This window comes from Amblyraja radiata, chromosome 28 (assembly GCF_010909765.2).
Source record: "Amblyraja radiata isolate CabotCenter1 chromosome 28, sAmbRad1.1.pri, whole genome shotgun sequence".
In the NCBI taxonomy this organism is placed as follows: Eukaryota; Metazoa; Chordata; class Chondrichthyes; order Rajiformes; family Rajidae; genus Amblyraja; species Amblyraja radiata.
The window spans coordinates 1010306-1027043 of NC_045983.1; the positions used below are offsets into that span (position 1 = coordinate 1010306).

The following is a 16738-nucleotide window of genomic DNA, read 5'->3' on the forward strand; positions in this document are numbered from 1 at the left end:
AATCAATAGATAGGGTAGACAGCCAGAACATTGCTTCCTAATTCAAAGACTAGAAGGTATACCATTTTGGTCAGACGAGGAAAGAATGGGGCAAGGCTTATTTCACCAATAGTGGTGGGTACCTGGAACGTGTTACCAGTGGTAATGTTGGGGGCAGATATGAGAATGGCGGTTTGGATAGGCACGTTGATTTGCAGGGAATGGAGGGATATGAATCAGAGGCAGGCAGAATAGATTATTTTTACATGGCAAGGCGTTTGACACGGGCATTGTGGGTCACAATGACCCTCATGTTCTGTTTAAACACATGAGCATTGTGGAAACCCGACTTTGTACATACCTCTCGCACCCCGTGGAAGGAAGAGATTAAGGAAACAACAAAAGTCAAGCCACAATCCAATTGCGAAGTCGAATGGCCTTTTCTTGTCTCTAATTACTTAATGCGCTGACCTTCACCTCATTTTAGCCCGACCCCACTGATTCCCCTGCCCCGCTCCCATCAAATGCATCAACGTGCCCAAAATGACACCATCTCATCGTCCCGGGAAAACACAGAAACGTCGTCTATGTATTCCCTCCGTAGATGATGGTTGTCGCGCCAAGCTCCTCCAGCACTTTGTGTGTCGCTCAAGATCCCAGTATCTACTGTTGATTTTTCCTCCAAATATTCCGTAGGGACAGCATCTCCTGGGCTTCTGTCTTCCGTTCCTCTCCCTCCATCTCACCTGCCTCACACACTCAATTGATGATTGGTCCATCGGCAATAGATGAAGACGTTGATTGGGTGGGCGTAGGCCAAAGCTACTAATGCGATAAAACCGATGTTCATCTGCATCCGAAAGGAGACGAGGAAGAGGTTCAGTTTAGGCGTAATGAACATAATCGACCCCGCATCGCTGCACAGCATGGAGAGAGAGAACACCCCCCCCCCCCCACCACTGGCCTTCATGACACTGTATACCTCAACAAGGTCACCTCTCAGAGTGCTGCACCCTTAAGAGTAGTGTCCCAGTCTATCGAATGTCTCCCTATCACTCAAGCCCGCAAAGCTAGGTAACCGCCTGGTGAATATTCTCTGCATTTTCTCCAACTTAATAAGATCCTTTCTGTAACCTGGACACCTCTGGTGTAGACAGACACTCCCCCCAAAGATTTGCATAGCTACGTCATTTCCGACTTTTGTACTCAATGCTGGTGTCAATGTAGGTAGCGTGCCAAATACCTTCTCCGCCACCCTCCACCCGTCTCGCCACTTTCAGCTAGCATAATCAAAAGAATCCATAAGCTAAGGTATTGTGCGATTCACCTACATCCATTAAGGACCATAGACTTTGCCTACTGGATTGTTGTGCGACAATGTTTATAAACATATTTTGCATGCTGGGTCTTCCTCTTTGCACTGCCAATAATATTTCGTTTTGGCCTGATTATATTTATGAATGGCCTATTTGAATTGTTAGGATGGCATATGCAAACCACGATTTTCACTGTACCTCAGTACACATGACAACAATAAACATAAATAAATACTATGCTTCTTATCTCTCTGTACTGTAACTATCTGCTAGTGTAGGAAAGTACTACATAATCTGGTTTACATCGAATATCTACCAGTAATGGGTTTTACCTATTATTATGTATTGTGTTCAGCCCTGATTTGACATATCGAAGTGCAAAGCCCAACACTTGTTGGGGGGTAATCCAAACACTCGGACTTCCGGGACTTACGTATAACGGATCGTCCTGCAAGGGGCCCTTAACGATAGTGAAGAAAGGATATTGAAGCAGGGAGACGATTGCCGCCAGCGCCCGTGTTGCCCCGTAGAGTTTCCCAAAGTGGCAGGGAGGGAACCTTGTCGAGAAATAATGAGGGAGTTCAGATTATTGCTGTAAATCAATATCAAAACAACAGGCCATTTGATCCAAATAACCCATTATGCTACTGACCCACGTGACGTTTGTATCAGTCAATGTGAATATAGAACATGGAACATAGAACAGTACGCCGCAGGAACACGGCTTTCGGTTCCACCTTTTGTGATAAACATGATCCCAACATACCAGAGACAGAGGGACAGCAGAATGCCACGATGTACTTTTATGGGACTCTAATTCCACAGTATTGGTAGTTCGATATGCAGTTTTATTCGCCATATTACGGGAAGCATTGAAAAGTGTCAGAGTCGGTTTATCATAATACAGCCTGGATTGGCGGTATCAGCAACAGGGAGAGGGCAGACAGACTTGGGTTTGATTTTTCTAGAACGCCGCAGTGTACGGGGAGATCTGATGAAAGGGCATCAAATCATGAGAGGCATCGGCAGGATAGACAATGGGAACCTTTCCCCACGGTATAAATATTACACAATGGCAAAGCATTGAGCGTGGCAACGTTTATAGGAGTTGTGCTTCCTTTCTCTTACACAAGGGGGTGGTGAGTGACAAGAACGTCAGAGTGGTCATGGAGGCACACGCGATAATGGTATTTTGTAGACGTCTAGATAGGCTAATGCACAGAATGGGGAGTTATGGATCCAGTACAAGCAGATACCAGTTGGTGATGACATTACTTTCCGCACAAACTTTATGGGGCAAAGGGCACGTTCCATTATTGTACTGTGCTATTCTTTATGTCCCCTATAGCAATCAAATCTTCCTGCATGTTATCAATATCCTCCATTCACTGCATATTCTTGTTCCCATATTAAAAACACAAACTCCACTGTCATATTAGCCTCTATCACCGCGCCTGGCTACCTGTTCCTGACGCCGACGACCATCTGTGTGGAAATGTAAACTTCTCCTGTACCTCATTTAAGTATTCCCGCTCTCCTTAGGACTTTGCCCCTAGTCCTTGAAAATGCCACTCTATGACAAAGGGTATGATTGTCTACGCTATCTAAGCCTCTCATCGTTTTCTATACTTGCATCAGATCGACTCGACCTTCGTTATTCCAGAGAAAACAATACATGCTACTTGTAGTCAATGCCTCATAATCATGGCAGCATTCATAGAAACATCGAAAATAAGTGCAGGAGGAGGCCATTCGGGCCTTCGACCCAGCACCGCCATTCATTGTGATGATGGCTGATCTCCCCAATCAATAACCCGTGCCTGTCTTTTCCCCAAATCCCTTGATTCCATTTGCCCCTAGAGCTCTATCTAACTCTCTCTGAAATCCATCCAGTGACTTGACCTCCACTGCCCTCTGTGGCACTGAATTCCACAAATTCACAACTCCCTGGGTGAAAATGTTTTTTCTCACCTCAGTCTTAAATGGCTTGCCCTTTATTCTAAGACTGTGGTCCCTGGTTCTGGACTCGCCCAACATTGGGAACATTTTTCCTGCTTCTAGCTTGTCCAGTCCTTTCATAATTGTATATGCTTCTATAAGATACCCCCTCATCCTTCTAAACTCCAGTTAATACAAGCCTAGTCTTTTCCATCTTTCCTCATATGACAGTCCCGCTATCCCAGGGATCAATCTCGTGAACCTACGCTGCACTTCCTCAATCACAAGGATGTCCTTCCTCAAATTAGGAGACCAAAACTGGACGCAATACTCCAGATGTGGTCTCACCCGAGCCCTATACAACTGCAGAAGAACCTGTTTACCCCAAAACTGAAATCCTCTTGTTATGAAGACCAACATTCCATTAGCTTTCTTCACTCCCTGCTGTACCTGCACGCCAACTTTCTGTGACTGGTGTACAAGGACACCCAGGTCTCGCTGCACGTCCCCCTTGCCTAACCTAACCCCATTGTGAGAATAATCTGACCGCTTTTTTTGCCGCCAAAGTGGATGACCTCACATTTATCTATATTATACTGCATCTACCACGGATCTGCCCACTCACTCAACCTGCCCAGGTCACCCTGCAACCTCCTAACATCCTCTTCACTGTTCACACTGCCACACTGGTAAATATCTTCTGCAACTTCTGCAACACCTCTACAAAGCCTCTACATCCCTCCTGTAAACGGACGACCAGAACTGCCAACAGCTAATACCCAGTCTGAGGAAAAGTTCCGACCCTAAACTTTGCCTATGCTGGCGTACTAGAGATGCTGCCGAACTAGCTGAGTTACTCCAGCACGTTGTACTTCTTAGTAGCTAATATCATATATAACCATATAACCATATAACAATTACAGCACGGAAACAGGCCATCTCGACCCTTCTAGTCCGTGCCGAACACATAATCTCCCCTAGTCCCATATACCTGCGCTCAGACCATAACCCTCCATTCCTTTCCCATCCATATAACTATCCAATTTATTTTTAAATGATAAAAACGAAACTGCCTCCACCACCTTCACTGGAAGCTCATTCCACACAGCTACCACTCTCTGAGTAAAGAAGTTCCCCCTCATGTTACCCCTAAACTTCAGTCCCTTAATTCTCAAGTCATGTCCCCTTGTTTGAATCTTCCCACTCTCAGTGGGAAAAGCTTTTCCACGTCAACTCTGTCTATCCCTCTCATCATTTTAAAAACCTCTATCAAGTCCCCCCTTAACCTTCTGCGCTCCAAAGAATAAAGCCCTAACTTGTTCAACGTTTCTCTGTAACTTAGTTGCTGAAACCCAGGCAACATTCTAGTAAATCTCCTCTGTACTCTCTCTATTTTGTTGACATCCTTCCTATAATTAGGCGACCAAAATTGTACACCATACTCCAGAATTGGCCTCACCAATGCCTTGTACAATTTTAACATTACATCCCAAATTCTATACTCAATGCTCTGATTTATAAAGGCCAGCACACCAAAAGCTTTCTTTACCACCCTATCTACATGAGATTCCACATTCAGGGAACTGTGCACAGTTATTCCCAGATCCCTCTGTTCACCTACATTCTTCAATTCCCTACCATTTACCATGTACGTCCTATTTTGATTTGTCCTGCCAAGATGTAGCACCTCACACTTATCAGCATTAAACTCCATCTGCCATCTTTCAGCCCACTCTTCCAACTGGCATAAATCTCTCTGTAGACTTTGAAACTCTACTTCATTACCCGCAACCCCACCTATCTTAGTATCATCTGCATACTTACTAATCCAATTTACCACACCATCGTCCAGATCATTGATGTACGTGACAAACAACAGTGGACCCAACACAGATCCCTGTGGCACCCCACTCGTCACTGGCCTCCAACCTGACAAACAACCATCCACCATTACTCTCTGGCATCTCCCATTCAGCCACTGTTGAATCCATCTTGCTACTCCACCATTAATACCCAACCATTGAACCTTCTTAACCAACCTTCCATGAGGAACCTTGTCAAAGGCCTTACTGAAGTCCATATACACAACATCCACTGCTTTACCCTCATCAATTTCCCGAGTAACATCTTCAAAACATTCAAGAAGATTAGTTAAACCTGACCTTCCAGGCACAAATCCATGTTGACTGTTCCTAATCAGACCCTGTTTATCCAGATGCTTATATATATTATCTCTAAGTATTCTTTCCATTAATTTGCCCACCACTGACGTCAAACTAACAGGTCTATAATTGCTAGGTTTACTCTTAGATCCCTTTTTAAACAATGGAACAACATGCGCAGTACGCCAATCCTCCGGCACTATTCCCGTTTCTAATGACATTTGAAATATTTCTGCCATAGCCCCTGCTATTTCTACACTAACTTCCCTCAATGTCCTAGGGAATATCCTGTCCGGACCTGGAGACTTATCCACTTTTATATTTCTCAAAAGTGTCAGTACTTCCTCTTCTTTGATCCTCATAGTTTCCATAGCTAGTCTACTTGTTCCCCTTACCTCACATAATTCAATATCCTTCTCCTTGGTGAATACCGAAGAAAAGAAACTGTTCAATATCTCCCCCATCTCTTTTGGCTCTGCAGATAGTTGGCCACTCTGACTCTCTAATGGACCAATTTTATCCCTCGTTATCCTTTTGCTATTAATATAGCGGTAGAAACCCTTCGGATTTACTTTTACCTTACTTGCCAAAGCAACCTCATATCTTCTTTTAGCTTTTCTAATTTCTTTCTTAAGATTCTTTTTACATTCTTTATACTCCTCATGGACCTCATTTACTCCATGCTGCCTATAACTATTGTAGATCTCCCTCTTTTTCCGAACCAAGTGTCCAATTTCCCTTGAAAACCATGGCTCTTTACAATTTTTACGATTTCCTTTCAACCGAACAGGGACATAAAGATTCTGTACTCTTAAAATTTCACCTTTAAATGTACTCCATTTCTCTTCCACATCTTTCCCATAAAACAAACTGTCCCAATTTACTCCTTTTAAATCCTTTCGCATCTCCTCAAAGTTAGCCTTTCTCCAATCAAAAATCTCAACCCTAGGTCCAGTTTTGTCCCTCTCCATAATTATATTGAAACTAATGGTATTGTGATCACTGGACCCGAACTGTTCCCCAACGCATACCTCTGCCACCTGACCCATCTCATTTCCTAACAGGAGGTCCAGTACCGCCCCTTCTCTAGTAGGTACTTCTATGTATTGTTGCAAAAAACTATCCAGCACACATTTTACAAACTCCAACCCATCCAGCCCATTTACAGAATGTGTTTCCCAGTCTATGTGTGGAAAATTCAAATCTCCCACAATCACTCCTTGTGCTTACTACTAATATCTGCAATCTCCTTACATATTTGCTCTTCCAATTCTCGCTCCCCATTTGGCGGTCTATAATACACCCCTATAAGTGTTGCTACCCCTTTCCCATTTCTCAGTTCCACCCAAATAGCCTCCCTAGACGAGCCCTCTAATCTATCCTGCCAAAGCACTGCTGTAATATCTTCCCTGATAAGCAATGCAACACCTCCACCTCTTGCCCCTCCAATTCTATCACACCTGAAGCAACGAAATCCCGGAATATTTAGTTTCCAATCACAGCCCTCCTTGCAATCATGTTTCACTGATCGCCACAACATCATACTTCCAAGTGTCAATCCAGGCTCTAAATTCATCCACTTTTCTTACAATGCTCCTAGCATTAAAATATACACATTTAAGAAACCCACCCTCTCTTATTCTCTGATTATTTTCTTTTTCTTCTCTCTCCCCTACATTTTGGGTCAGAGTGCTACCATTCTCTGCCCCCTGCTTCACACACTGACTGCTAGCTTTCCCAATTTGAGTCCCTCCCCCCAACCATACTAGTTTAAAGTCTCCCCAGTAGCCTTTGCAAATCTCCCCGCCGGGATATTGGTCCCCCTTGAGTTCAAGTGCAACCCGTCCTTTCTGTACAGGTCGCACCTTCCCCAAAAGAGGTCCCAATGATCCAGAAACTTGAATCCATACCCACTGCACCAGTCCCCCATCCACGCATTTATCCTCCACCTCGCTCCATTCCTACTCTCACTGTCGCGTGGCACAAGCAGTAATCCTGAGATTGTTACCTTTCCAGTCCTTCTCCTTAACTCTCTACCTAACTCCCTAAATTCTTCTTTCAGGACCTCTTCTCTTTTTTTACCGATGTCGTTGGTACCTATATGCACCACAACCTCAGGCTCCTCTCCCTCCCATTTCAGGATTTCTTGGACACGTTCAGACACATCCCTGACCCTGGCACCAGGGAGGCAAACTACCATCCGGGACTCCTGTCTGCGTCCACAGAATCGCCTATCCGACCCCCTGACTATAGAGTCCCCTATTACAATTGCCCTCCCCTTCTTTTCCTTACCCTTCTGAGCAACCGGACCGGTCTTTGTGCCAGAGGCCCGGCCGCTGTCGCTGCCCCCAGGTAGGCTGTCTCCCCCACCCTTACTCAAGCATGAGTACTTATTTTCAAGGTGTACAGCCACCGGGGTACTCACCAGTCCCTGCCTCTGCCCGTTGACCTTCCTAACTGTGACCCAGTTTTCTGTCTCCCGTGGTCTTGGAGTGACCACCTCCCTGTAACTCCTTTCTATGACTCCCTCGCTCTCCCTGAGCAGACATAGGTCATCGAGTTGCTGTTCCAGGTTCCTGACACGGTCCCTTAGGAGCCCCATCTCGACGCACCTTGCGCAGATGTGGACGTCTGGAGGGCACTCCCGGTGGAGTAGCCGAGCTCGGGGAGGTACGGCGTTCCCAGCCTGAGGAAGGAGCGGCGCCCGGTCGGGGCGGCCCAGCCTGAGGGAAGAGCGGTGCACGGTCGGGGCGGCCCAGCCTGAGGGAGGAGCGGCGGCCTGGCGCGAGGGAGGAGCGGCGGCCTGGCGCGAGGCTGAGACGGTGGCAGTACTCACGTGAGGGCGATCCGGCTCGGGGCTGGAACGATGCTCCGGGGGCTGGGACGGCAGTTCTGGTGGCGGTGGCCTGAGACCGGGGGTTCGGCCGCGGGCCAGCGGCTGCGTCAGCAGGTCTGGTGAGCGGCAGCTTCGACTACCCCGGGCCGCGGTGTTTGAGCCGCGAGGACAGGTTTTAACATCGCCCGGGGGGTATCGCCTCAGCGCAGAAGGAGAAGAGGAGGGAAGAGACTGCAGCCCTAAGACTTTTGCCTCCATCACAGTGAGGAGATGTTGGGTGGACTCACTGTGGTGGATGTTAATATGTGTTTATTGTTGTTTTTTATTGTATTGTATTATATGTATGACTGCTTAAATTTCGTTCAGACTTCGGTCTGGATGACAATAAAAGGCTATTCTATTCTATTCTATTCTATTCATTCATTCATTCATCCATTCATTCATTCATTCATTCGTTATGCTGTTGCAAGGAAGTGCTGAGTTTACAGGCCTGTTATGCTTCTGCAAGTAAGAATCTCATTTTTCCGTTGCGGTACGTATGTCAACTGAGTATCTTGACTATTTACAACAATCCCGGCGGACGTAACTTACGTCATGGCGAGAAATGCGGAGAGTCCCCCATACAGGAAGGATCGGTTGATCATGAAGAGAACGAATGTCAGGTACTGAACCTCCGGTATGGGAATGGCGGCTGCGAGAGAGAACAGCACCGAGAGGGTGACGGTGAGGGCGAGAGAGAGGACCACCGCCTGTATGTCGTTCACTCTCTGGGAGGTTGCTGAGCCTGATGGGGAGAGAGGGTGACATGTTGAGGTGAAACAGGAGGGGAGTTAAAATTTAGCAGTGGATACTCATTCAATCGGACCTCGACATACCCATCCGGGTTCAAATACAGCCTCTTCCCCACAAACATCGGTATCTTGAACCAGCGTACACAACACTAACAACAACTCTGCATCAGCAAAAGTCTACTGGAGACGTTGAATAAACGTTGTCCTATTATGGTCTGGTTGCCTAGAATGGCTGTTAGTATGAATACTTCAGAGTCTGTTTGAATAGCTTACAATCGAACGATCTGAATATTTAGATAATACCCCTCTAACCCTTTATCTTCCTTGTGCTATCTCCGTCCCAATACGTTCGGATATATAACCTATATTCTAGCTATATGTATGAACATGCAGACAGAAATATATGATTCTTCTCACGTCTTCATCGGTCAGAGAACTGTAATGCCATTGGTCCCATATGTTACATGTTTGGCAAATCAGTACTAGATTTGGATTTGGTCCTCACCCAGAGGATAAAAGCCATTACATTGAAGAGTGCAGAGAGGATATCGGAGGATGTTGTCAGGACTCAATGGCATGAGCTATTGGAAGGGATTGAGTAGGTCAGTGGTTTATTCCTTGGAACGCAGCAGAGTGAACGTGTTGACATGGATCAAATCATTACATTACATTAAGTGGCTTTCACTCCAATCGAGGTTGAGCGGTGCTATCTGCATTTTGCAGTTTGCTCAAGGGTAAGCTGGGCGGATGAGCAGTCCTCAAATCATGGGGGTAATATATAAGGGTCATTCCGCCAGGGTAAGGGAATGCTGAAGAACATGGCATAGGTTTTAGGTTAGATCAGAGAGATTTAATGGAAACTAGACCAATTGCAGACCCATTGGGTCTGTTTCCCCAACGGCGTTTCCCCAACGGCGTTTCCCCAACGGGGGGGGGGGGGGGGGGGGGGGGGGGGGGGGGTGGGGGGGGGGGAGAGGGGTGAGGAGAGGGAAACATAGAAACATAGAAATTAAGTGCAGGAGTAGGCCATTCGGCCCTTCGAGCCTGCACCACCATTCAATATGATCATGGCTGATCATCCAACTCAGTATCATGTACCTGCCTTCTCTCCATACCCCCTGATCCCTTTAGCCACAAGGACCACATCTAACCCCTTCTTAAATATAGCCAATGAACTGGCCTCAACTACCTTCTGTGGCAGAGAATTCCAGAGATTCGCCACTCTCTGTGTGAAAAATGTTTTTCTCATCTCGCTCCTAAAAGATTTACCCCTTATCCTTAAACTGTGACCCCTTGTTCTGGTCTTCCCCAACATCCGGAACAATCTTCCTGCATCTAGCCTGTCCGACCCCTTAAGAATTTTGTACGTTTCTATAAGATCCACCCTCAATCTTCTAAATTCTAGCATGTACAAGCCGAGTCTATCCAGTCTTTCTTCATATGAAAGTCCTGACATCCCAGAAATCAGTCTGGTGAACCTTCTCTGTAATCCCTCTATGGCAACAATGTCTTTGAACATTGGGCATTGTGACATCACACGATGGAACGAATCAAAAGACAGAAAGGCAGCCGGACGGACGGCAGGCGGCATCCACAGACTTTTATATAATACTAGACCAAGTGCAGACCCGTTGGGTCTGTTTCCCTAACGGCGTTTGCGGGGGGGGCTGCGGCATCACACTCACATTAACCACACCCCAAACACAGGTGGGGGGAGGGGGGTGAGAAGAGGGGAGGGAGGGGAGGGGAGAGGAGGAGGAGGAAACGGGACAGATTTGGGAGAGAAAGGTGAGCGGGGTAGGGGGTGAGAGAGGGGGATGGGGTGAGAGATGTGGGGGGGGGGGGGGGATGGGGAGGGAGGGGACGAGGGAGGGAGGGGGAGAGGGGTGGGGGGTGAGGGGGGAAAGAGTGGGCAGGGAGAGTGGAGGGGGTGGGGGGAGAGAAGTGGAAGAGTGGGGAGGGAGGGGTAGGGGGAGTGGTGGAAGAGGGACAGGGGGGTAGGGGAAGGGGGCGGGGGGAGAGAGGGAAGGGGGTGGGGGAGAGAGGGATGGGAGAGGGAGAGGGGTGAGGAGAGGGAGGGGGAGGAGAGAAGGGGGAGAGAGGTGGAAGAGTGGGGAGGGAGCGAGGGAGGGGTAGAGGGGTAACGGGAGTGGTGGAAGAGGGACGGGGGAGTGGTGGAAGAGGAACATAGGGGTAAGAGGAAGGGGTGGGGGAGAGAGGGAAAGGGAGGGGAAGAGAGAGGGGTCGGGGAGGGAGAGGGGTGGAGTAAGGGGAGAGAAGTGGTAGAGTGGGGAGGGAGGGGTAGGGGGAGTGGTGGAAGAGGGACAGAGGGGTAGGGGAAGGGGGCGGGGGGAGAGAGGGAAGGGGGTGGGGTAGAGAGGGAAGGGGGGTGCGGGAGAGAGGGATGGGTGGGAGAGGGAGATGGGTGATGAGAGGGCAACATAGAAACATAGAAATTAAGTGCAGGAGTAGGCCATTCGGCCCTTTGAGCCTGCACCACCATTCAATATGATCATGGCTGATCATCCAACTCAGTATCCTGTAACTGCCTTCTCTCCATATCCCCTGATCCCTTTAGCCACAAGGGCCACATCTAACTCCCTCTTAAGTTCTGATTGGACATATGTGAACATTGGGCATTGTGACATCACACAATGGAACGTTCACCAGGGGCTGGGGCTCCTGCAAAGGCATATGTAAATGAATCCATTCCGATTGGACATCTGTGAGCATCGGGCATTGTGACATCACACGTTGGAACGTTCACCAGGGGCTGGGGCTGGGGCTGCTTCTATGGGTGCGAAGCCAGTTTATTTTTGAAATATTGGGGGGGGGGGGGGGGGGAGGATTTGATTAAAAACGTGTACTTAAACACGACGAAATGTAATGAGGAGCGGATACTTAGAAAGAAAAGTGAAATCTCTACCGAAATGGAAAAGATGTCGGCGATTCTGCGTCTGGTTTCGGAGTTGCAGTGAATCAAAGGAAGAAATGCAGCCGGCAGCCGTACATGTAAATGGATCCATTCCGATTGGACATCTGCGAGCATTGGGCATTGTGATTGAACATCTGCGAGCATTGGGCATTGTGACATCACACGATGGAAACGAATCAAAAGGCAGACAGGCAGCCGGACGGACGGCAGGCGGCAGCCACAGACTTTTATTTAATAATAGATAGATATAATATAATATAATAGATAGATGTAATACAGGGCAAGATTAGCAAGTTTGCTGATAATACAAAAGCGGGTGGTTTTGCAGATAGTGAAGGTGGCTGTGAAAGATTGCAACAGGATCTGGATCGATGGGCCTGGTCGGCTGAGAAATGGTTGATGGAATTCAATACAGAGAAGTGCGTTTTGGGACGTTTAATCTGAGGGATAGCTTTTTCACACAAAGGATGGTGGGTATATGGAACAAGCTGCCATGTGAGGTAGTTGAGCCTGGGACTATCCCAATATTTTAGAAACAATTAGACAGGTACACGGAAAGGACAGGTTTGGAGGGATAACGCGTTTCCCCGGTGTGGGAAAGTCGGGACGAAGGGCCAGCTGCCAGGGTAAATAGCTGAGGTAGGAACAATAGGGGGGGGGGGGGGGGATTGAGTGGGCGAGAGAGGAGGATTCATTGGTAGGAAAGGCTTGGAGGGATTTCAAAGCCAAAGGGACAAGTACATGGACAGGAATGTTTTTTTTGCGATATATCGTCCATATGCTGGCAAAGAGAATGTCGGCATGGATGAGCTGGGCAAAAGGGATCCGTTTTCGTTAGATATGAAGTTTGTAAATTAGTTCTTCCCAACATTTACCGAAATAAAACGCACCCACTCCCAGGCTCGACCCCGTGCATTCACTCCCAGATTACCCGAGGGCGAGTTCATTCCCCGACGTCTCCACTTGCGTCGGTCCAGAATTAGTCCGTTCAAAGGAGCGCAGAGGACGGTAAACAGCTGGGTGAAGGCGAAGGCATTTGTAAATCTGCTGACTGACAAGGAGACATTAGGATTAGGGAGACATCTTGTCGCATGGTGGGAGGGGGGGGGGGGGGCGGTGTTGGAAAGAGACAGTGACTCTTTCAGAGGGATGCAAGCAGAACCCTCCACGTGGCGCATCCCGGGCAATGCTGACGACAGGAACTGTACCACAGTGACTGACTGAAGTGGCCAATTCAGCAACCACCGACCGTCAACCGTCACTGACCGACCGGAAAGACGTGATATAGAAGATGGGCGGACACGAGGAAGAGGAAGAAGTGAAAAAGGGAGTGAGAAAGAAAGTAAGGGGAAATGGATGAGATACAGTGGAGAGGGAGGGACGATGATAGAGAGAGAGACAGCGAGGCAGGCAAACTACGCCAAAGAGGCGAGAGTGAGGAACGGTGAGGCGACAGTGAAAGAGAAAGGGATGGAAAGGGAGCTAGAGAAAAGGGGTTCGAGAGAGAGGTAATGACGACATATCAGTCGGGAGCCATTTTCCTTTTCTCACCATCCCTCACGCTGCTGCTATATTTTAATGCGCATCTTACTATTTCATAACATTCCATCCTATACATCAATCTTTCTCCACCCATCACCACCAGTCTTGGTTACTGTGTCCGCTCATGCCTCCCCGATTGAACCCATCTACCAATCAACCCTCAAACCTTCATCCATCCATCACCTGTGAGATCGTGCCTCACCTCCTCCTCTCTTTACACGCTATCTCCTCCCTCGTCCATCAGGGTCCCGACCTAAAACGTCGTCAGTCCAGTTTCTCCAGCAACTTCCCATTGCTCTCTAGCCTGTTAAGCTGCGGGTAACTGGTGAGGGGGTGGTAGAAAACGTAGGCTCTTGTGCAGCAGCACCATGAGATGCCGGAATGCTTCTACCCCCAGCCTCTCATCTCCGCTTCCTGCTTTGTTGACCCATCCAAATTCAGCATATCTCCCACCATTCTCTCCACTCTCTCCTTGCTCTCAGGGGAAAGCATTCAACATAATCGGGGACCGCTTCACATCAGTTTATTCCCTCTTCTCCCCTCTCGTCAGGCAGAAGACATAGAAGCTTTAACACACGAACCACCAGATTCAGTAGTAGCTCCTCATCCTATTGGCCCCATTGAATAAGATCTCGTTGTAATTTTAGATGAAATACAGTCTACTACAACAGCACATTTAGTGTCATCCGCAAACATACTGACCATGCCTCCCTACATTCACATAGATGCCATTAATATCAATAACGCTTCACAGCGCCAGAGACTCGGTTTCTATCATGACCTCGGGTGCTGTTTTCTGATGGGATCCCAGAGACGTATGGGATATTCAGATTAATTGGCCTCTGTAAAAAATGGTCTGCAACTCTTTAAGGAGTGGATCACGCAATGGGATATCATACAACTAGCATGATATGCACTCAGTTTATTTCAGTTTCCAGATTCAGAAAGGAAACGTTGAGTCCACCCGTTCACACTTGTCCCATGTTATCACTGTATTACACTGGGGGGGGGGGGGGGGGGGGGGGGGGGGGGATTTGTTACTAAGGCAAATTAACCTACACATCTTGGCCTTAGGATGACTTTTGGATGCGGCAGGAGATCGGAGCTCCCGGACGAAACCACTCGGTCACATGGGAAAGGTGAAAATAACATACGAACAAATACAGCACCACAGGTCAGATCCCTGGCTCTGTGAAGCGGCAGCTAGCAGCTACGCCAATGCCACCGGTCGGTGTGGACTCCTTGTATCTTTCGACCAATCAATTCATTGAAATGTCAACTGGACTGCAACCCCCCCCCCCCCCCCCCCAACTCCCTTACCCAGCTCGGGATCGCCGTTCGTCATGAGATTGAGCAAAGGGTTCAATGTTCCGATGAAAAACGAGAAGCGTAGCTGGAGGAGCGAGAACCAGAGCAGACTGCTGAGGAAGAGACGAGAAAAGACGCAGCTCCGGAAAGTGGGAATCTCCTCCTCGTTCTCTCCAACCTGCGAACCTGTATCAGGAGATGAACAACACATGTGAAAGTGGAAGAGACGCCGGATAAAGTTTTCACGGCTCTGACGTTTCGCATGAACAACACAGGCAGACAAGGGTGCAAAGGGACGGGACGAAAGGCAGGTCTCTTGCCCTCGTGGCATATATTTTCATTTCACAGTGAACGTCAACTAAGTAGAGGACATAAAGGTAGACGGCCATTGGAGTAACTTGTTGGACCATGCAGCATTCATGGAGAACATGGATATTTGACATTTTGATTCAGGACCTATCTTCAGAGCGATAACTCGGTTAATAAATTACAGATGACACCAAGATGGACGGTCTTGGACTGTGATGGCCGCTATAGATGTGTACAGCGGCAAATAAGATTGGCAAGAGAACTGGCTGACAAATCCGCCTAATGGTGAGGTGTTGTACTTTGGGTGGACGAATGGAAGTTTAAATATAAAATTAATGAGCCTTAAAGCATTGATGAATAGTGGCCCCTTGGGGTCCAAATCCATAAATCTCTGAACGTGGCAACGTAAGTAAATAGCCTGGTAAATTAAACATGTTGAATGCTGTTTTCACATGTCAGAGCATTGAGTATAAGGGTTAGTAAGTTACGAGTAGCTTTAAACAACTTTGGTCTGACGCATCTGGAGTATTACATGTGGTTCTTCTCGCCCATTACAGGAAGGATGTGGTAGTTTTCGACAGGAGGTTCAGCAATATGCTGATTGGATTAGAGGATATTAGATATACGGTGAGGTTGGACAAATGGGGATTGTTTTCATTGGAGAATCGGAGATTTGATGTAGATCTGATGGAGTATATAATTATGAGTGACATAGATGGGGTAGATACACAGAGCCCCTGTTCCCCAATACTAGAGGGGCATAGTTTTAATGTGAAAGGTTCCAATTCAAAGGAGATGTGTGCAAGTTTTGTTTACACATAGGGTGGTGATTGGCTGGATATCGTTGCCAAGGGCAGTGGTGGAGGCAGATACGATAGTAGCATTTCAGAGGCATTTTCATAGGCATTTCAAAATGCATGGTTTAGATGGAGATGCGGATGATAGAGGGATATGATGACATTAATTGAACCACATCGTGTGAGGCATGGTAATGGTGGATTGGAGGGTATGTCCCTGTGTTCTATTTTCATAGGAAGCATTCGGACTATGCGCTAAATGTTTTGTGACTCCATCGTACGAATCGCGCAAACATTGACTTCAATGGAATAATTATCCCTATTATTTGACAACCGAGCTTCCAAAATCAATTCAATTGGCCCCCATTGAACGGCGTGGGGCCTAAGGAACGAGAACATATGGGAGGGGTTGGGATGCAGGGAGCAGGGGGAAGAGTGGAGTAGAGGCAGGGAGGAGGAGATGACTTTGGGAGAGAATGGGCTACGTTGACTGGGGTGATAGTGGAGCGGGGAAAACTTTCATGGAGGGCCCGTGAGTGGAGATGGTGAATGACCGGGAGAAAAACTTGTTTTCGGTGTGAGGGAGCAGGATAGGAGGAGGGATGAAGACCGCGAAGAAGAAGCAACGAAGATGGTAGGAAGGGTGGAATTAGGGATGCAATAGGAATGTTTTACGAAGCACATTGAGTGGGGGGATGTCAGAAAGCGGCCTGACTGACACGGAAGAGAGTGGCAACAGGAAGTGTCGGATGAAAGGAGGGAACACAACGAGAGGAGATGGAGGGGAAGTGGATGCTAATATTGATGGACCAGGACATTGATAAG

At 47.7% G+C, this 16738-nt stretch overlaps 1 protein-coding gene across 1 annotated transcript; it reads right to left on the minus strand.

Annotated features, from left to right (window-relative positions):
• Nucleotides 1-307: 307 nt before the first annotated feature.
• Nucleotides 308-15018, minus strand: LOC116989132 (solute carrier family 43 member 3-like). The gene is made up of 5 exons (XM_033046357.1): nt 14820-15018; nt 12889-13008; nt 8823-9015; nt 1729-1852; nt 308-829 (listed from the first exon to the last, which is right to left on the minus strand). The coding sequence occupies exons 1-5, from the start codon at nt 15016-15018 to the stop codon at nt 731-733; spliced, it is 735 nt and encodes a 244-aa protein (XP_032902248.1). The 3' UTR covers nt 308-730.
• Nucleotides 15019-16738: the final 1720 nt, after the last annotated feature.